This window comes from Babylonia areolata, chromosome 24 (genome assembly GCF_041734735.1).
Source record: "Babylonia areolata isolate BAREFJ2019XMU chromosome 24, ASM4173473v1, whole genome shotgun sequence".
NCBI lineage: Eukaryota > Metazoa > Mollusca > Gastropoda > Neogastropoda > Buccinidae > Babylonia > Babylonia areolata.
Genome location: NC_134899.1, coordinates 30,145,170 through 30,166,205, shown reverse-complemented (window position 1 = coordinate 30,166,205; position 21,036 = coordinate 30,145,170). Strand labels below are relative to the sequence as shown.

General features: G+C 44.6%; 2 protein-coding genes across 7 annotated transcripts in view; one reads left to right on the top strand and one right to left on the bottom strand.

The window, feature by feature from the left end:
- Nucleotides 1-3,876: 3,876 nt before the first annotated feature.
- Nucleotides 3,877-21,036, bottom strand: part of LOC143298513 (cytoplasmic FMR1-interacting protein-like) — a 52,871-nt gene continuing 35,711 nt past the window's right edge. For 4 of the 5 annotated variants that reach the window (XM_076611356.1, XM_076611357.1, XM_076611359.1 and 1 more), the window contains 2 exons: nt 20,510-20,748; nt 16,401-17,016 (listed from right to left, as the gene is read on the bottom strand). In XM_076611356.1, the coding sequence (XP_076467471.1) occupies nt 16,401-17,016; nt 20,510-20,748 (855 nt within the window). Of the gene's footprint in view, nt 4,106-16,400; nt 17,017-20,509; nt 20,749-21,036 lie in introns of those variants that run through there. The other variant, XM_076611358.1, reaches the window with a different exon arrangement.
- Nucleotides 5,674-13,236, top strand: LOC143298515 (toll-like receptor 4). Of its 2 annotated transcripts, none has more exons than XM_076611362.1 (4): nt 5,674-5,761; nt 6,038-7,588; nt 10,907-11,078; nt 11,733-13,236. In XM_076611362.1, exons 2-4 carry the CDS (start codon nt 6,192-6,194, stop codon nt 12,351-12,353), a joined length of 2,190 nt encoding a protein of 729 aa, XP_076467477.1. In that variant the 5' UTR covers nt 5,674-5,761; nt 6,038-6,191; the 3' UTR covers nt 12,354-13,236. The 2 variants fall into 2 exon arrangements, with proteins under 2 accessions (XP_076467477.1, XP_076467476.1); XM_076611361.1 differs by having other exon boundaries at nt 5,725-5,761; nt 5,921-7,588.

The window sequence follows — 21,036 nt, the reverse complement described above, 5'->3', positions numbered from 1 at the left end:
CATACACACACAGAGAAATCACGAAAACAGGAACTGTACAAAGAACTAGCAGGCAGTGATAGAAAACCAAATTTTGGTAGAAGATTCTTTCCATAACTCTATGCATTCTGTTTATACTCTGGTGAATCTGACACACAAGTGCAGTGTTTCTGCTGACAGGGTGATCCATTTCTTCTGATCATGTATCTCCTTCCCCCACCTTCTCTGTTACCACTGTCCACAATATATTCCTTCAAAAAACCTATGTCATGTGCATAACATGAAACACCGCTTAAAATTTAACAGTTTTAAATTAAAAAGAAAAAAACAACAACAACAAATAAAAAACAGTTTCAACTTCACCCATGCGAAACATGTTTTGTCTCATGCAAATCTATATCTATGCATATATAATGTACACATGCATATATACATTGCGTCTCAGTGCAAGCTCTACTTATGAAGCCTCTGACACGTTTTAAAGCAGTCGTATGTCAAACACAAAACCAAACTGGATTTAAAAAAACCAAACCTGTTCATTACAAAGCTGATGAAAGAGATCGGCGGATATCCTAGTACTGATGCTGTTTCACCACTTTTTGGTGTTTTTTTTTTTTTTTTATTGTTTGTTTTTCAAACTCATTAATATCTTTTTTAATGGAACCGTTAAAAGATTTTTTAAATTAAAATTTGACTACTTTTCCAGACCCTGAAGGGTAAAACATGTTTTTTTTCAATACTTTTCCACACATGGAAATGGTTCTCTCATTTTTCCAAAACTTTTCCGGACTTCCCTGGCTCTGTACAAACCCTGAAAAGAACTGATAAAATCGTGTTCACCTGCTGACGGACAGACCATCAACTCATCTGCTGTGTCTATTGGCTGATGGGCAGCTAGGTTTGCAGAATTCTTAAAATTCTGCAAAATCAAAAGCATGCTGAGGAAACATGAAGCAGTAATTTATTTCCACAATGACATGCAGCAAACATACTGCTTTGTTGTCCTTATTCTTTGTGGAAAGCACAATTTTGTGTTCTCCGTGTGACATTGCCCTAAGCTTTCTCCCCCCTTTACCATCACACTGTGCTATATTAATTGTAAATCTCAATCAGTTACCAGTAACCACTGTGCCATTTCCACACTAACATTTTCTCAGCTTCAGTTTTTAGAGGCATCAAAGTGTGTGAACTGATCTAAGTATGACAGAATTCTTTCATTTACCAAAACACTGTACCCAATAAAAAAAAACAACAACAAAAAACAAAAAAAACATACAATACAATCATCCTCTGAGAAGGTTTCTCATCAATACCATCGCAAAAGCACCACATCAACCCTGTATTCACTGGCAAGGCTTGTGCTCTACGTTCTACCACACTCAGTATATGTATGTAAGGACTAAGGATTCTTTCTATATGGGTCATACACCAGTTCCCCCTTCCCTTCATGGAGTCATCTTCTGATTACTCTCGTGTATACATATAATCATGTGTCGACCATACAGCACATGCATATACACAGCTGCAGGTTTAACTATGCAATGTAACACATAAAAAAAAGAAGAAGAAAAAAAAAAAGAGAAGTACAGACAGACAAATAATGAGACTTGTGCAGTATGCCCCACATCGTCCCCAATCCTGGACGATCACCAGCGGAAGACGAGCACACAGCATCTGACTAGCATGTTCAGAATACTAAAGTCATATACATGTGTGTATATGTATAGCTTCATACACACACATCTTAAAATTATATACATGTCTGTATACAAACCATACATACATACGTACACACACACATGCACACACACATCTTGCACCCCGGTGAATGTGCAGCAAGGCAACACTAAACAATATTGATGCAGGGTATGTGTTGCTAAAAATAGGGCTGCAGAAAAAAAAAAGAAAAAAGACCAGGCCAGAGACAAAACTATGAAACCTGAACACTCGCAATGTATGCAATGCATTGTAAAAACAGCAGCAACAACAAAACCCAGCTCTACAAACCATTCTTTCTAAACCCATACACTTAGAACAGATAAACATGCTTAAAAATGTTCAAATACAAAAAAAAGAAAAAAGAAAGAAGTTATGACGAAGCATTAAGCCTGTTAAGAAGTCATAAACAGATGTAGTACAATTATCCTTCCCTGGATCTCTCAGTGTTGTCATCCAAAGAACAGATTGTCACTCAAGTAAACGTGAAGACTTCCACACTACGCAGCATGCAGACAAACAACGTCATAGTTCCAAGTCGGTGGTGAAGACAGCACACAGCATCATCATCAAAGCAGCTTGAGCATTAAGATTTCTCTTAACTCCAGATTCTAATGATGAACTGTGTTGGTAATCATTTAAAAAAAAAAGAAAGAAAAAAAAGAGAGAGAAAAAAAGGGCAGAGTGGGAGGGGGAAAGCATTAACCCCTGAACTGCTACTGACAAGTATTCTCCTCAGTGAAGGACTGTCACCTCACTGAGATAATAAAACAGGTTACAGGTCAGGATGTCAGTCACTATTCTTTTATTTGAACTTCTTCCTCTAGGGATTCCATTAGTTTGTTTTGCAAAATCAGTGACACTACTTAAGAATACACAGAAATCAAGTCTTTGTGGACTTACTAGTCATGCCACACTGAACACTTTCAACACTCAAGGGGTTAAGAGGCGTTGGCAAGCTTCCAGCATCAAAGACCGGTCTTCCAACAGACCTAGACGACATGAAAACAACAACAGACACTGCACATGTAGTAGGAACTGGAAATAAACAGGCACATCTCGCAGCAAAGCAACGGAGCACAGGTATGAAGCATGCAGATGAAGCTGTCATCTGGAAAACAACAACACAACAACAACACAAACCAAACAAAAAACACCAGCAGATCCACAATGTTTTCACACACTGTTAGCCGACATGAACAGACCAAGATCAAGTCCAGCAACAACAACAGATTTCCAATTAATGTAAGCAGATTAAAAAAAACAACAACAACTACAAACAAACAAAAAAACCCATCATCTTGTGCTGATGTATGTGGCTGCTATTTCGCATCCATAAATGGATACAAGCATCCATGAGAACTCAAATTCACACACACATGTGCATGCATACGCACACACACCCCGCCCCAACACACACACACACAATCACACATGCAAACACACACACACACATGCACAGTGCAGACAAGAACAGTTTTCCTGCCTAAACAAAGATATCTCAGACTGATCCCACAAAGGTGGCGGTATACTATGCCCTGCTCTAGACATGCAGGCAACTATGCTAATGAGTGGTTTTGCTGGCTGGTGAAATTAAAAAAACAACAACAAAAAAAAAACACACACCAAAGAACAGTAAACTCAAGGATATGGTGACTGTTGTGGACCTGATACTGTCATCTCCACTGAGAAGACAAGAACAATTTCAACAACAACAACAATAAAACAAAAAAAGTCTCCACTGACTGATCAAGCTGGAGTAGTTGAGACTTGCTCATGAATATTCTGATTGGTCAACGGACCTCGAACTGATCACAAAATGATAGTTTCTGCAGATTTGGTCAAACCACCCTGAACTGTCAACTGAAATGTGAGCTGACTGTGTTTTTAATAACCACCCCTGAGGGGGGGGGGGAGATGGGGGGCAGGGTAACTACCAGGAATCTGATGATGTGTTGATGATCCTGAGGGTGGTGAGATTCAGACCCATAGGCTGGGGAAGGGTCGAGGGGCAAAGGTCCAGGGGTCTGAGGAGGGGGTGGTGGGGGATGGGGGGGGGGAGGATGAGGGGCGAGGAGGGTTCAGATGCTGGTGGCCAGCGACTGGTGGATGGGGGGTTAGGTGGGGGATGGGGGGGACGAGGGGTGGGGGGAGGAGGGTTCAGATGCTGGTGGCCAGCGACTGGTGGATGGGGGGTTAGGTGGGGGATGGGGGGGGGGATGAGGGGTGGGGGGAGGCGAGTTCAGATGCTGGTGGCCAGCGACTGGTGGATGGGGGGAGGGAAGCAACGCACGTGCTCCACAGGCATGCTGTCTGCATCGCTGCTCTTCATGTACTTGTTCAGCACCGAGAAGATCTGGTTGTTGAGGATCTGGAACTTGCGGATCCGGTCCACCATCTTCTTCAGGGGCTGCGGAAGAGAGAGAGAGAAAAAATAAAATAAAATAAAAATAAAATAAAAACTACAGTTACAGTGAAATCCAGTTTAAACCCATTTTAAGTCATGCATGCTTCATGAAAGCATCAATAACATTGAAGGTACAAGATCTGTGAAAATGAGAATATCATTGTTGTCCCTTTTTTTAGCGACTGGCATGTGATTTGCCAGTCTTCTGAATGCAGGTTTCTGTCACCTGCATTTGGATTTTTCCCACACAGTGCAGTTTTCCAAAGAAAATAAAAAATATTATGGTTTCACAGTAAAGGCCCCCTTTCCAGTAAGTGCCAGTGATTATTTGTATACTCTCTGTGTGTGAATCAAAATACTAATAACTGGATCTGTGTTTACCATCTAGATAGAGAGGCTGGTATTTTCAGTTGTGTGTGCGTGTCGTGCATGAGTGTATTGTGTGTGCACCAGTGTGTGTGTGTGTGTTGGGGGGGGGCGGGGGGGGGTGGGGTGGGGGGGGTGGGGGGGCTGCCTGCAACCCAGGCTCCACAGCAATGTCCCCCTGCACTTCACAAGGACCACCTTCCCCACAGCAAAGACAGAGACACCCGCAGCATGCAACAGTGCCTCATCAACAACTGGCGGGCAGCTTGTTGCATAACCAGCAAAATCAGTGACTGCAGCAACAAACTGTGCGCCAGTGGAGATAGGGAAGACTTTCCGAGACAACATGACTTTCCACCTGTGGTCTAACTTCTACAGCCCACCTTCTTCAAGCACAACCTCAGTCAAGTGGATCTCTTGGAACTTTTTCAGGATGATGAAGTGGTTGGTGACCTTGTTGTCAGACAAATCATTCTGCAGGAAGAGATCATAGAAACCTTGCTTTTACCACCACAAGAACAGAGTTTCAATGGTTTTTAGCCAGACTGTCTGTCTCTGGATACAGTTTCAAGCTCTGGACTCTGCTGATCCTGTGGGTTATAATGGTTCAGGAGAATTATATTGGGCCGATTGATCAGGACAAACATCCTTTGTTCCTTTGACCAGTGTCAAACTCTCGCAGATAGCATGACATTATCACAGTTGGTTGCTATAGTAACAGTATTGTTGTGTCATTGGACAACCAGAAACTGACTGTGTCTGTCATAGCAATAGTCACAGGATCCTTGTCCCTGTCTGGCAAACAGGGCAGCATCTGCCAGTAGACATTGCTGCATCCCGTTCCTCCTAATAGGTCCATTCACCCCAGAGTTGGGGAAGTGGATCAGAACATCAACACACACCACAATGTCAATGTGTACTTTCCACATAAAACTACAACCAAACACAAGACCACTTTGGAGCAAGTACACTCATCCCCAATAATCTAATACTCAGGACAGAAAGGAAATAATGAGCATCAACAGTAAGGATAACAATACTAAAATCTAACTTCCTTATGTATTAAAAAAAAAAAAAGAAGACAACCCAGGCATACAACATCCTGCTTGGCATGTATTCAGGAAACTGACGTAAGTGGATCTTTCCTTGTGCCCTGAAGCTGGTGACTGTTGTTATGTCCACTCTCACTACATTGACAGTCAATATATATATATGTGTGTACTGTTGTTGTGCTCCTCACACTGTTTCAGGCGTAACACATACATTGGCAGTATCTCTTCAACTCAGTCCAAGGTAGCTAACAGGCTGGAGCTGAAATGTGAATCATTTATTATGTGCATGCCTGTGTTATGGTTTCCTCTGAATCAGTGCTTGACTGGACTAAGCAGTTAAATGATTCTGTCTACATCAAAGTTTTGATGGAACAAGATCCAATAAAGTATCCACTTTCAGCAAAGTGAGCAGAGCTGTGACTGCCCATCTCGGCTGAACTGTCAGGCAATGACTACCACATGTATCAAGTTCACCTAAATGGAAACATTCTGGTGAAGACAGAACATTTCTGTGCAGCTACAAGAAGTTTCACTGGTGGAAGGATTCAGACACAACATTATACATAATCTGGGCAAATTATTTTTAAAAACAAAGACAAAAAAAAAAGGTCATTTATATATGTTATTGCATATTGACAGTTTTCTCCTACTTCTAAAACAGACAAAAAAAAATGTTACTAATGCTGTGTCACACAACTAAAATGAATTTGGCAATATTACTGATGGCTGTCATCTTGCCACTGGTGGTGGGGGTGGGAGAGACTGGAGAGGTAAAAAAGAATTTCCAATGCTGGAGTGTCCCAGTGAAACCTTATCTGCCCACTCACCCCTGCTACACTGTTGACCAGCATGTGCTGTGTCGCTGTAGCAACACCACCCTCGACTGTTCCTCCAATTTTGGACGTTTGAACTACATCCCAAACGTCTTCAGGGGAGCACAGGTCTTGAACTTTTCCAACAACGAGCTGCATCGACTCGCGAATGAGGACTTCTTCCACAATGTGTCCATGTCTCTGAGAGTGCTGGACCTCTTCAACAACAACATGACCTTCATCACACCCACCGCCTTTCGTCATCTACACAAACTGAAGGTGGTGCTGATTGGTGGAAACAACCTCAGCTATGAACAGCTGAAGCCTGTGTTCAGCATCCCCACCGTGAAGGTGGTGAAGGTTATGTGTGGAAACCTGGGGGCCATTCCCTTGGATTACTTCAACAAGACACGTTCCCTCAATCTGGAACACCTGGACATGAGCTGGAACATCATCAGAACACTAGACTTGCAAGCTTTACATCCTCTGCGCAAACTCCGCAAACTATATGTGTGGAGCAACAATATGATCAGTCTTAACTCTGGTTCCCTGCTTGCCTTGGAGGTGCTGAGTCTCCATAACAATTGGCTGCACAATTTCCCAGCCACTTGCAAACAGAGCAGCATGAATGAGAGCTTGTTTCCCAAGCTGACAGAGCTGAATTTGAGTAACAACCGAATCTTCTCAATTCTTGACCCAGTATGTCTCCCCCGCTTAACTGGTCTACATATGCCCTACACCGGCATTGTAAGATTTTCTGCAGATTTGTTCTCTGCCTCAAGATTCCCTGCCCTGAAACAACTTTTTGTCAACCAAATGGAAAACAAAATCAAAGAAATTAATGGCTATGCTTTTAATAACTCAGGCTTGCAGCATCTTAGTATAGGCTACAATTTCTTGGACTTTTCCATCAGAGAAGTGAGTGAGGACATGTTAGCTGGCTGCGTGGGATTAACTCACTTGTACCTGACTAAGAACAACTTCAAAAAGGTTTCCAAGGAAAGACTGCATCGGTTTTTGAGGCCTGTTCCCAATCTGGAAGTCCTGTACATGGCTGTTGTTCAGATTGACAGCATCAGCTCTGACACCTTCATCAACCTCCCCCGCTTGACCTCTTTGTTCTTATATGGGAACTTGCTGCTTTCTGTGCCAGACGGAGCATTTGACCATCTGCCCAGGCTTCAGAATCTCCTCTTGGACTCTAATCACATCAGCAAAATCACCAGTAACACCTTCAGTGTACAAACACAATACAGGTAAGTGTATTGCAGATCTGCGTAGTTCTGGTGTGTGTGTGTGTGTGTGTGTGTGTGTGTGTGTGTGTGTGTGTGTGTGCGTGCATGCTATTCACTGTGTCTGTGTTCAGGTGCTGTTCGCATTGTGTCTTTATGTTCAGATGCTGTTTGCACTGTGCTATTCACTGTGTCAATATGTTCAGGCACTGTTTGCATTGTGCTATTCACTGTTTCTTTATGTTCAGGCACTGTTCGCATTGTGCTATTCACTGTGTCAATATGTTCAGGCACTGTTCGCATTGTGCTATTCACTGTGTCAATATGTTCAGGCACTGTTCGCATTGTGCTATTCACTGTGTCAATATGTTCAGGCACTGTTCGCATTGTGCTATTCACTGTGTCTTTATGTTCAGGCACTGTTCGCATTGTGCTATTCACTGTGTCAATATGTTCAGGCACTGTTCGCATTGTGCTATTCACTGTTTCTTTATGTTCAGGCACTGTTCGCATTGTGCTATTCACTGTGTCAATAAGTTCAGGCACTGTTCGCATTGTGCTATTCACTGTGTCTTTATGTTCAGGCACTGTTCGCATTGTGCTATTCACTGTGTCTTTATGTTCAGGCACTGTTCGCATTGTGCTATTCACTGTTTCTTTATGTTCAGGCACTGTTCGCATTGTGCTATTCACTGTGTCTTTATGTTCTGGTACTGTTTGCATTGTGCTATTCACAGTGTCTTTATGTTCAGGTACTGTTTGCATTGTGCTATTCACTGTGTCTTTATGTTCAGGTGCTTTTCGCATTATGCTATTCACTGCGTCTTTATGTTCAGGTGCTTTTCGCATTGTGCTATTCACTGTGTCTTTATGTTCAGATGCTGTCTGCATTTTGCTGTAATTGTTCACTGTCTTTATGTTCAGATGCTGTCTGCATTGTGCTGTAATTGTTCACTGGTTTTGTGTTCAGGTGCTGTTTGCACTGAGCTATTATAATTGTTCACTGAGTCTTTGTCATGCTGAGGTGCTGTTTACATTGTGCTATAATTGTTCAGTGTCTTTATGTTGTGTTCAGGTGTGTTTGCATTGTGCTATAATTGTTCACTATGTCTTTACACTGCGTTCAGGTGCTGTTTGCACTGCACTATTGTTCACTGTTTCTTTGTCATACTCAGGTGCTTTTTGCATTGTGCTATAATTGTTCACTGTGTCTTTATGCTGTGTTCAGGTGATTTTTGCATTGTGCTGTAATTGTTCACTGTGTCTTTATGTTGTGTTCAGGTGATTTTTGCACTGTGCTATAATTGTTCACTGCGTCTTCATATTCTATTCTGGTACTGTTTGCATTGCACTATTGTTGACAGTGTCTATATGTTGAGTTTAGGTGCTATTTGCGTTGTGCTATTTTTCACTTTGTTCAGAGTGCAGACACAAACATGGTAAGTTCATTGCACATCTGCATATTTCTGGTATATGGGTGTACACATGTATGTCAGTTCCTGTTGTCTCTGTGTGTGTGTGAGTTCACTGGAACAAGTGAGTACATAGGCTAACTGGGAATAGGTGAATTGGGATCACCTTTTCAGTGAGGGACGAATCAAGAATAGGCGGATTAGGAGTGGGTGAGGTGGAAGTGGACAAGTGGGCTTATTGGGGTGACACCTAGCCTTGAGGGGTAGCTGGCCTTTGGGGACTATCCCAACACCAACTGTCCTAATGCCCTCTAGCCTGAGAGAGTGGGGATGTACCTTGGGCAAGACACTTTCGACTATAATCAAATTTTAGCCCAGACAGTCAGGACAGCATTTACCTTCTCTGCTGTTCTGACGGTGCTAGTCAGAAACAAAAACACATTAATCACTGCGTCGTTGTGTTGCGTTCAGGTGCTGTTTGTGTGATGCTATCGTTCATCTGCTGTCAGTGGTGTTTTATTTATGACCTAATGGTGAAATGACCGATTCTGTTGGCCACTCAAGTCCCTCGTGAATCACAGGACCCTGAACAAAACTGACGCCCACAGTGTGATGTTCTGCATGCACACAAGAAGGGGGCACAGGCACTACCGGCAGCAGGTGTGGACATCTGTCCGCTCACCTGGGACATCAGAGCAGTCTCCCCCCTTCACCCGAAAGGAGAAGCCGGGGCCCAGTGGTAATGTGCCCAACTGGAAAGCGAGCGTCAAATCCCATATATGGACTGTGATTTTTAATCCCCTTCCTCTACTAGATCTTGAGTGGTGGTCTGGGTGCTTGTCTTTTGAATGATAAACCGAGGTCCTGTGTGCAACATGCACTTTGTGCTCAGAAGAGAACCCACACAGCAAGAAAAGGGTTGTCCTTGCAAACGTCTGTAGAAAAACTAACTTTGATAGTAAAATAAATGCACTTGCAGACAGAAAAAATAGGGGGGAAAAAAAAAGGATGGCACTGCAGTGATGCACTGTCCCTGATGAGCGCAGCCCGAATTTTACACAACAGAGTAAACACAGTAAGCAAGTCAGCTGCATGGCTCACACTTTTGAGTCACACAGACCTGACAGCACTTCAAGTCATTGATTATGCCCATGATATGTTGTTGAGTACGGGTTGGTGACTTTGAATGTTTTCATTGCCCTGGTACAGACATCTCCCAGATGAAGCCTTTCATGATAAACATTTGAAAGGAGATTAAATAGCCATCATGAGTGGACAGATAAGAGTACCGAGTTTTATTTAATTTTCATTCTCTTTATCTATTTCTTTCTTATTTTTCATTTATCATAATTATGTTCAGCATATTTCATTGTGAAGTGGTGCAATGCCAGCAGTAGCCATGTCTTCTCTCTCTCTCTTTCTCTCCCTCCCTCTCTCTATATATGAATATACAGTAATACACATTTATATATCTAAATAAAAATAATTTCCTGCATCATTTTGAATTCTGTCACATTCTTATTACAGCTCTTTCACAGAGAGTTTGCCACAGAATGAACGTTCTTATTACTTTTGGTTTCAACCATGTTTCCATACTCGCTATTGTCGTTGTCATGCAGCAATTCAAGCCAAACTTTAGCTACCTTTTCTGCACTGCATGTCCCAGCAGCCATGTTGACATGCTCAACAACTTTTGATTTACAAAAAAAAGGAAGAAAAAAAAAGAAAAAAAAAAGAAAAAGAAAAAAAAGAAGAAAAAAAAAAGAAACTGAGCCAAAACTTGCTGAGAAACTGCTTCAAACACCCTTCAAGACTGACCATCTGCAATGAAGTTTCAGTAACCATGTGACCAGCCCAACTACTGATTAAAATAAACAGTGGAGGCTTTGTTGAGTTACACTCCAAAGATAAATGTCAATCCCTTTTGCAGACTGGTCTTCTTGAACCTCAGCAACAACCCCTTCCAGTGTGGCTGTGACCTCCTGTGGTTTCAACAGTGGATGAGGGAGAGGCCGGGACTGTTTGCTGACACTAAACACCTTGGGTACAGGTGTGACAACCTCCACAACCGGACAGTGCCCAACTTCCACATCAGCCAACAGGTATGTTGGTCAACCTCACTATAACACTTTGTATTTCCTCCACATACCCCACCCCAACACCCCCTAAATCTGATTTATCCTTTATACCTGGATGATTCCCTTAGGCAGAATACATATATTTCCATACTGCAGTTGGCACCTTCAGTTTCACTTTGCCAAAGAGTTGTATTCTCAGTTTTAGCTTGTAACTTTTGAAACCAATGACTCTCAACAGATGTTAACAAAGAGAATGTGTCCATTTGACCTGTGACATTTCCCATCCATCCGTTTGCAATGTACCAACATGATATCAAAGACTAACTTGAAGGAATGAACCTTTTCTTGATATCAATATATTGAATGCAAACAGGAACCTTTCTCTGCATCGGTTCCAAGTTTCAATACAAGGGAAGCTATTTGGTTTGGCTGGTTGAGCCAGTAATGTTCAGACCTGACAAATGTCACCTTTTCTTAAATCTGACTGAGCACTGAAACACATGGAATACACTCAATACCATTTTTAAACTACAATATTTCAGGTGCACATTCAATACAGCATAGCTGAGTGGAATCATATTTGGAAGGTAACCATTGGTAGCTGTGAATGTTAAATACAGGCATTTTTTTACAGGGCATCAAAGCTCAATGAGATGCATCTAGCGTTTTCTTTTTCAGGCCTGCATTTGGGGCACGTCCACCTACATCCTCATCATCTCCTTCATCTCTTTCTTCATACTCGTCTTCCTCTTCTTCATTGCTGTCTTTGGCTACCGCTGGCACATAAGACTGTGGCTCTACACCTTGTGTCGAGGCCGACACGGAAGAAGCAGAAGACAAGCAGAGAGACTGTTACATGGTTTTCGATATGACATCTTCTTGAGTTACGCAGAGGAAGACAGAGACTGGGTGCACGATGAACTCCTTCCAGTGCTGGAGCAACAATGGGGGTTGCGAGTGTGTGTCCATGAGAGAGATTTCTTGCCAGGCAAACACATCATGGAAAACATTTCCGACAGCATGGAAGCAAGCGACCGGTTCATCATGGTGTTCTCGCCTCACTTTGCAGGCAGCCAGTGGTGTCAGTTCGAGGTGAAGATGTGCCAGAGCATGGTAATGGAGCGTGATGACGTGATGATCGTGGTGATGCTGCAAGAAACAGGGCGCCGGGCCCTGACTATCACCATGATGGCCATACTGCACACCACCACCTATCTGCAGTGGACGGACCAGGACAGTGCCAGGGTTTCCTTCTGGGGACGGCTCAGGCTCGCTTTAGGGGACCTTCTCCCAAACTGATGGCTGACCTTTGACATTGCTACTTATAGTCCAGCCATATCAGCACTGCCCAACTAACTAAAAATTTCAGCCACATTAAGCCCAAGACTCGGTCACAAAAAAGAAAAAGAAAAAAAACAACACCTCAGTAAATGACATATTATTATCTTATCCATCAGTGTCAGGTCAGGGGCATAGCCCTTGCTACTGGTACCATGTAACCCAGTACTACCTGCCGCAAGTGAAGTCTCCCAACGACAGACCAGGCGGAGGAGGAAACCTTTCCCAACGGCTGTGAAGGTGGAAGAGGATGACCAAAGTGCAGGGGGAGCTCTTATCCTTGGCTGGAAGTCCCCCTAGGAGACGGAGCTCCAAAGAAAAAACCTACACCTGCCGAGGCCATCCTACATGTGGCAGTATCTGCACCTGTGGGACTGTGAGCGTCAGTAGGCGAGAGAGTGGGGAAGGGACTGCACAACTCCTCACTAAAAAAAGTAACCTGTGCTGGTCAGGCAACCAGGCTAATGTTGGAACGACGAGTTCGCCCGTCAACACCCAGCTTTCCCAAGCCCTGTGGCCATGGAGAAGTGGTAACGGGGACAGGCAGAGGATGTTGCTGGCAGTTCCTAGTCACATGATGGTCGTCTGCCGTAGACTGGGGCAGATGCGGCACCCGTATCCTCCCACAGTGTCAGAGCAGCCCTTTTTAGGGACAGCACTGCTCTCCCCACATGGGGAAGGGGAGATAAAAGGATCCCCAAACAAAGCCTGCCTCACCTAGTACCTAGTAGGAAACCGCACCTACTTGGACATCCAACAATAGTGGTCGAAAACAACAAAAGAAAAGAACCAGGAGTCATGCCCTGACTCTGGGTGCCTGGAATGTTCACACCCTCTTAGACAGAGACGAGATCGCTACCAGGTGGACATAGCAGCCCTGAGCAAAACCAGGTTTGCGGGTGAAACCCAGCTGGAGGAAGTTGGAGGGGGCTACACCTACTGCATTGGGAGGCCAGATGGCACCCCAAGAACCTCAGGCGTGGGCTTTGCCATACGAACCAAACTTGCACGACAGCTTGACAGCCTTCCACATGGGATAAATGACAGGTTGATGACCCTGCATCTGAAGCTGTCCAAGGATCGCTTCACCACAGTCATCAGCTGCTATGCTCTGACGATGACCAACCCTGATGACATCAAAGCTTTCTACGATGAGCTCAGCCGCACCATTTCAGCGGTAGACAGAAAGGACAGGCTGATCATCCTTGGGGATTTCAATGCCTGTGTCGGCGTGGACTTCTCCACATGGCCAAAAGTCCTAGGACAGCACGGCACTGGCAAGTGCAACTCCAACGGACTGCTTTTGCTCTCGCTCTGAGCGCAGCATGGACTGACCATCACCAACACCCTCTTCCAACAAGTGGACAAGTACAAGAACACATAGATGCACCCCCGCTCCAAGCAATGGCACATGCTGGACTATGTGATTGTCCGGCAGAGGGACAGAGGTGATGTTTCCACTATATGCTGCATGAGAGGAGCAGTCTGTTGGTCAGACCATCACCTGGTACGCAGCTAGATGAACATCAGACTTGCACGCAAGCTCCAATCAGCCAGGCAGAAACCCCCTAGGAAGCTGAACATCCACCGCCTCCCTATCACCAAGGACATGCTGCAGCAGCAAATCCAAGTAGCTCTCCAAGAAATTCCTGCATCGACTGATGTAGAAGAGGTATGGAGCACCTTTAGAGATGCTGTGTACACAGCAGCAGCTGACACACTCTGCTTTGTACAGAGGAGCCACAAAGACTGGTTTGACGAGAACGACTCTGGAATCTCCAAGCTCCTGAACACACTGCATATACGGCATCAGGATCACATTTCCGATAAAGACTGCCAGAGGAAGGAAAACCAGTTCTTGCAAACCAAGCAACTCATACAGAAGAGGCTGCGTGAGATGAAGAACACCTGGTGGGATAGAAAGTCTGAAGAGCTTCAGTCCGCTGCTGATGCTCACGACATGAAGACCTTCCATGATGGTCTCCGAGCTGTATATAGGCCAAGAGTCACAGGATCAACCCCAGTCCAAGCCTCGGACCAGACCACCCTCCTGACAGACAAGAAAGACATCCATGCCCGCTGGGCAGAGCACTTCAACACCCTCCTCAACAGGGACTCGTCTGTATCTGACGAGGCAATCGCAGCCCTCCCACAGCTACCAGTCAATGACTTGCTAGCTGCCCCTCCCACCAAGGTTGAGACCCAGAAGGCCCTGAAGCTGACAACGTCAGGAAAAGCACCAGGAGCAGATGGAATCCAGGCTGACATCTACAAGTATGGAGGTGAGGTGCTGACAGACAAGCTGACCGCCCTGTCTATCTGGGAGAGAGGATGCTTCTATTGTCCACATTTACAAACGGAAGGGAGACAAAACATCCTGCGATAACCACCGTGGAATCTCCCTCCTCTGCATCACCGGCAAGATCTTCGCCCACATCATACTGAACAGACTGGTTGACCATGTCTCCAATACAGTCATCCCTGAAGCACAGTGCGGCTTCCGCTCAGGCAGAGGAACATGTGACATGGTGTTTGCTGTACGCCAGATGCAAGAGAAGTGCCATGAGCAGAACAAGGAGCTCCACATGGTCTTGTAGACCTGACTAAGGCCTTTGACACGGTGAACCGCCATGGTCTGTGCAAGATCCTCCTAAAGTTCGGCTGCCCAGAGAGCCTAATCCAACTGATTGCGTCTTTCCATGATGGCATGCAAGCAAGAGTACAGGAAAATACTGACATGTCGGATCCGTTCCCTGTGGTAAATGGAGTGAAGCAGGTCTGCGTCTTGGCACCCACACTGTTCTCCATTCTCTTCTCTGCCATGCTGATTGATGCCTTCCAAGACTGTGACCGGGGCATCTACATTCAGTTTCGCACAGATGGCAAACTTTTCAACTTGCGGCGACTCCATGCCAGGTCCAGGGTGTTTGAGGCACTGATGAGAGAGTTCCTCTTCACTGATGACTGTGTGCTTGCTGCACACACCTATGAAGACATGCAATTCATTACGGACAGGTTCTCAACCTCCTGCAGGCGCTTTGGACTCACCATCAGCCTCAGCAAGACCAAGTCCATGTACCAACCGGCTAGCTCACAGAACACCAGTGCCTCCCCCCCACCTGCAATCAAGATCAATGACACAGAGATCAAGTCAGTCGACAAGTTTTGCTACCTGGGCAGCACCCTATGCAGCAACGGAGCCCTTGATGCAGAAGTGACGCTGCGCATCGCCAAGGCCAGCTCCGCCTTTGGCAGACTCAACAACAGGCTGTGGAACAACAAAGGCATCAGGCTCAGCACCAAGATGAAAACCTACAGAGCTGTTGTGCTGACCACCTTGTTGTACTGCTCTGAAACATGGATGACGTATCGCCGTCACATTCAACAACTTGAGCAGTTTCACCAGAGATGCCTACGAAAGATCCTCGGCATAAAGTGGCGAGACAGGATCTCCAACCTCCAGGTCCTAGAGAGGAGCGGCCTGCCCAGCATTGAAAGCCTGCTGATCCAGTGCCAGCTACGCTGGACAGGACACGTTGTCCATATGACAGACAGCAGGATCCTGAAGATGCTTTTGTATGGCCAGCTGAAGGAGGGCCACTGTGAACTTGGAAGACCCTGCAAGCGCTTCAAGGACACCTTGAAGACAAACCTCAAAGCCTGTGACACAGACATCGCTTCCTAGGAAACCGATGCCCTTGACCGCTCTCACTGGAGGATGCTGTGCTCTAGTGGCATAAAGATGTTTGAAAACAAGAGAATGCTGGCCATTAAAGAGAAGCGTGAGCGAAGGAAGCAGGGCTCAACTTCTGGAGACGTTTTCCCTTGCAACACCTGTGGGAAGTGCTGTGCATCCAGAATCGGCCTCTTCTCCCATATGACGACACACACCGACAGATAAGCCTGCCTGCCTACTCATCCATCAGACCGACGGGAGACTCCATCATCTCATCCATTCAGCTCTTTAACTTGTTTGAGACAAAAAAATATTAGGCTGTGCTGAGGAAGTCAAAACCCTTCTGCATAATTTATTGTCCCAAGATTGCAAAAAATTGTAGAAAAGTATAAAAAATACTTCAAAGCCACATAAAAATACACAAAAAAGGCTATATTCCATAATGTCCATCCCAGTGTTAAAATCACCATAGCCAAACAGCACTGATGTCTATCACAGACAGCAGAAAACACAATAATAAAAGTGCCAGTTTGCTGAAAAAAAAAGCAGGAGGATGGACTGGGAAGGCAGGAAAAGCAGACAATACTGAAGAGGGAAAAAAAAAAGGCAGAAACAAATGGAGCAACAGAAAAGAGGAAATTTCTAGCACAGAATTTCCAAAAGGTGGAGAAACTGTTTTTTATCTGAAAGATCCCTGGTAACACTGATGGGGGAATCAGCACAATGTAATATACTGATGGTGGACGCACACACACACACAAACACACAGAGTGCAAAACCCTCATGAGCAAGACACTTACGATGCATTTGACCATCTCGTCCTTCATGTCGACACGGTTGACCTTAAGCACGTGGTAGCAGAAGTCCAGGGCCTCAAAGCGTCTCTGGTGACCCAGCAACACGATGATGGCACACCCTGCCCAGTTCAGGCCCTCTCCGTACAGCTCTCTGCACACATCATCAGTCACAGCGCGTTGGTGGTGGTCATTCGTTTACACCGTCTTTCCTCATACACTGGATGGTGCCGTCAGACTTGGAAATAAACCAAAGACCATACGCAACACACACCCATACACAAAAACCCACAACGCAACACAACACACTCCCCAAAAGTGTCACATTTGTGTCTGTCAACACATACACAGGCCCTCTCTGTACAGCTCTCTGCACACATCATCAGTCACAGCGTGTTGGTGGTGTTTATTCATTTAAACCGTCTTCCTCACACACTGGATGGTGCTGTTAGACTTGGAAATAAACCCACGAACATACACAACATACACACATATAACATACATAACACATACACACACACAAACAACAAAACACATAGCAACACAACTCACTCCCCCCCAAAAGTGTCACACTTGCGTCTGCCAACACATACACACAGAATAATAGTGTCTCCTCTTCACTCAAGGACACACACACACACACCAAACAAACAAACAAACAACAAAACAACACACATACATGCAAGTGATATATAAAGCTACTCTTTCGCATGCATCCCTGCTTGAGAAAACAGCTGATATCTTCATTATGTTTCTTTTTGTTTTTGTTGGTTTTTGTTTTGTTTTTTGTTGTTGTTGTTTGTTTTTTTTTTTGTTTTGTTTTTTGTCCTATCATCAGAAAGTAAGAGAAAAGCATCAACATTTTCAACACTTAAATACATACACTGGTTTCACAACCCAACCCAACACACTCCTCTTTCCCTTTTAGCCATAACTTCTCTCCACACTCACTCAATACTGTACTCCTAACACAACACACTCCTCACCACGCTCACTCAATGGTGTACCCACAACACAACACACTCCTCACCACACTCACTCAATAGTGTACCCACAACACAACACACTCCTCACCACGCTCACTCAATAGTGTACCCACAACACAACACACTCCTCACCACACTCACTCAATAGTGTACCCACAACACAACACACTCCTCACCACGCTCACTCAATGGTGTACTCACAACACAACACACTCCTCACCATGCTCACTCAATGGTGTACTCACAACACAACACACTCCTCACCACGCTCACTCAATGGTGTACTTAAAACACAACACACTCCTCACCACGCTCACTGAATGGTGTACTCACAACACAAATCACTCCTCACCACGCTCACTCAATGGTGTACCCACAACACAACACACTCCTCACCACACTCACTCAATACTGTACTCCTAACACAACACACTCCTCACCACGCTCACTCAATAGTGTACCCACAACACAACACACTCCTCACCACGCTCACTCAATGGTGTACTTACAACACAACACACTCCTCACCACGCTCACTCAATGGTGTACTCACAACACAACACACTCCTCACCACACTCACTCAATGGTGTACCCACAACACAACACACTCCTCACCATGCTCACTCAATGGTGTACTCACAACACAACACACTCCTCACCACGCTCACTCAATGGTGTACTTAAAACACAACACACTCCTCACCACGCTCACTCAATGGTGTACTTACAACACAACACACTCCTCACCACGCTCACTCAATGGTGTACTCACAACACAACACACTCCTCACCACGCTCACTCAATGGTGTACTCACAACACAACACACTCCTCACCACGCTCACTCAATGGTGTACCCCCAACACAACACACTCCTCACCACGCTCAATCAGTGGTGTACTCACAACATAACACACTCCTCACCACGCTCACTCAATGGTGTACCCCCAACACAACACACTCCTCACCACGCTCAATCAATGGTGTACTCACAACATAAATCACTCCTCTCCTCACTCACTCAATGGTGTACTCACAACATAAATCACTCCTCTCCTCACTCACTCAATGGTGTACTCACAACACAAATCACTCCTCTCCACACTCACTCAATGGTGTACTCACAACACAAATCACTCCTCTCCACACTCACTCAATGGTGTACTCAATGATTAATAAGTGCAAACATTGTTTATATGTTAAAAACTGTGGTCTTTTTAAAAATGTTTTTGCAGATAGTTGTCTCCCGTGTTTATGGAAGTGTTTGTTCACATATTTGTTAAAATATTATGTTTAATGCATATCTTCTGTGCCTGCATTTAAAAAAAATAATTTCTGATAACTTGGAATAGGATTTCTTATTCTGAAGATCAATGTTTCTTAATGCATGTGATAAAATCAAAACATACCTTTTATATGGCATCTAAGAATGTGATATTTTTATTGCACAAAATGCCATTGTATAAATTATAAATACAAAACGGTAATTTTATCAAAGTGTCTCTTATTCAGAAATAGCGCTTCTTAGTTTTTCTTTAAGATACACATTATAATTTCTTTTACTGGAAATAGTGCTTCTTAGTTTACTTTAAAATACATATCATAATTTCTCTTACTGTGTTATAAAGAAAGCTATTAAGTTTTTATCACTTTCATATCTGAAATCAGTCTTTTCACTTTCAAGTTAAAATTCTGCTGTGCTCAAATATATCTTAGACTCAACTTTGGGCTGAGAGACTGATTGGTGTGAGTGACGAGCCTTTGAATGCACATGTAATTTCCGATCAGATTATATTGCACTGCACTGCACTGCATTGCATCGTATTGTACACAACACACTCATCTCCAAACTCAATCAATAGTGTACTCACAACACAAACACACTCCTCCCCACACTCACTCAATGGTGTACCCACAACGCAAACACACTCCTCTCCACACTCACTCAATGGTGTACCCACAACGCAAACACACTCCTCTCCACACTCACTCAATGGTGTACTCACAACACAACACACTCCTCCCCACACTCACTCAATGGTGTACTCACAACACAACACACTCCTCTCCAAACTCACTCAATGGTGTACTCACAACACAACACACTCCTCTCCACACTCACTCAATGGTGTACTCACAACACAACACAACACACTCCTCTCCACACTCAATGGTGTACTCACAACACAACACACTCCTCTCCACACTCACTCAATAGTGTACCCACAACAAAACACACTTCTCCCTACACTCACTCAATGGTGTACTCACAACACAACACACTCAATGGTGTACTCACAACACAACACAACTACTCCCCACAGTCACTCAATGGCGTGCTCACAACACAAACACTCCTCTCCACACTCACTCAATGGTGCACCCACAACACACACACACTCACTCAATGGTGTACCCACAACACAACACACTCTCAATGGCGTGCTCACAAAGCAAACACATTCCTCTCCACACTTACTCAATGGCGTACTCACAACACAAACACGCTCACTCAACAGCGTACTCACAACACAAACACACTCACTCAATGGTGTACCAACAACACAAACACACTCGTCCCCATGCTCACTCAATGGTGTACTCCCAACACACAAAACTCACTCAAGACCATACCCACAACACACTCCTCTCCACACTCACTCAATGGTGTACTCGTGCTCCCCGACGGGGATGCAGAAGACGAACTGGATGGCGCTCCACAGGCGGTGGAACTCAGAGCACTTGTCCACGTTCATGACACCGTTGGCCGGGGGCTGACCCTGCCACACTGGGTCGTCCAGGAACGTCTTGACGCGTGTCAGCAGGATCTCAAACATTGATAGCCCACAGCACAGCCGCTCACGGGTCAGGAGGTCACCCTCCGCTGCGATGTCAGCTTGCTGAAATGTAAGGAGGCAGCAGTGGTGGTGGGATAGGTAAAAGAATATTTTGTTATCTGGAACTAAAAAAAAAGGAATTGTTGATGCGTTTACTGACAAAAAGACGATGTGTTAATCAATAAGACCAGTGCGATCAACATCCTGCTGATATTAAATTGTAACATTAACAAATTGAAAAGAAAATCGATGGAATAATACCTGCAGCCTAAGTCAAATTTCAGGAATGCTCAAAGGTAACTATGAAACAGGGATCCAGGAATTCACTGAGGAGGGGGGAGGTGGTGGGGC

Coding starts and splice junctions, on each gene's coding strand:
- LOC143298515 (XM_076611362.1), top strand. CDS start 6,192: ATGTTACTAATGCTGTGTCACACAACTAAAATGAATTTGGCAATATTA. Junction 7,589..10,906: donor AGTGTACAAACACAATACAG/GTAAGTGTATTG, acceptor TCCCTTTTGCAG/ACTGGTCTTCTTGAACCTCA. Junction 11,079..11,732: donor ACTTCCACATCAGCCAACAG/GTATGTTGGTCA, acceptor TTTCTTTTTCAG/GCCTGCATTTGGGGCACGTC.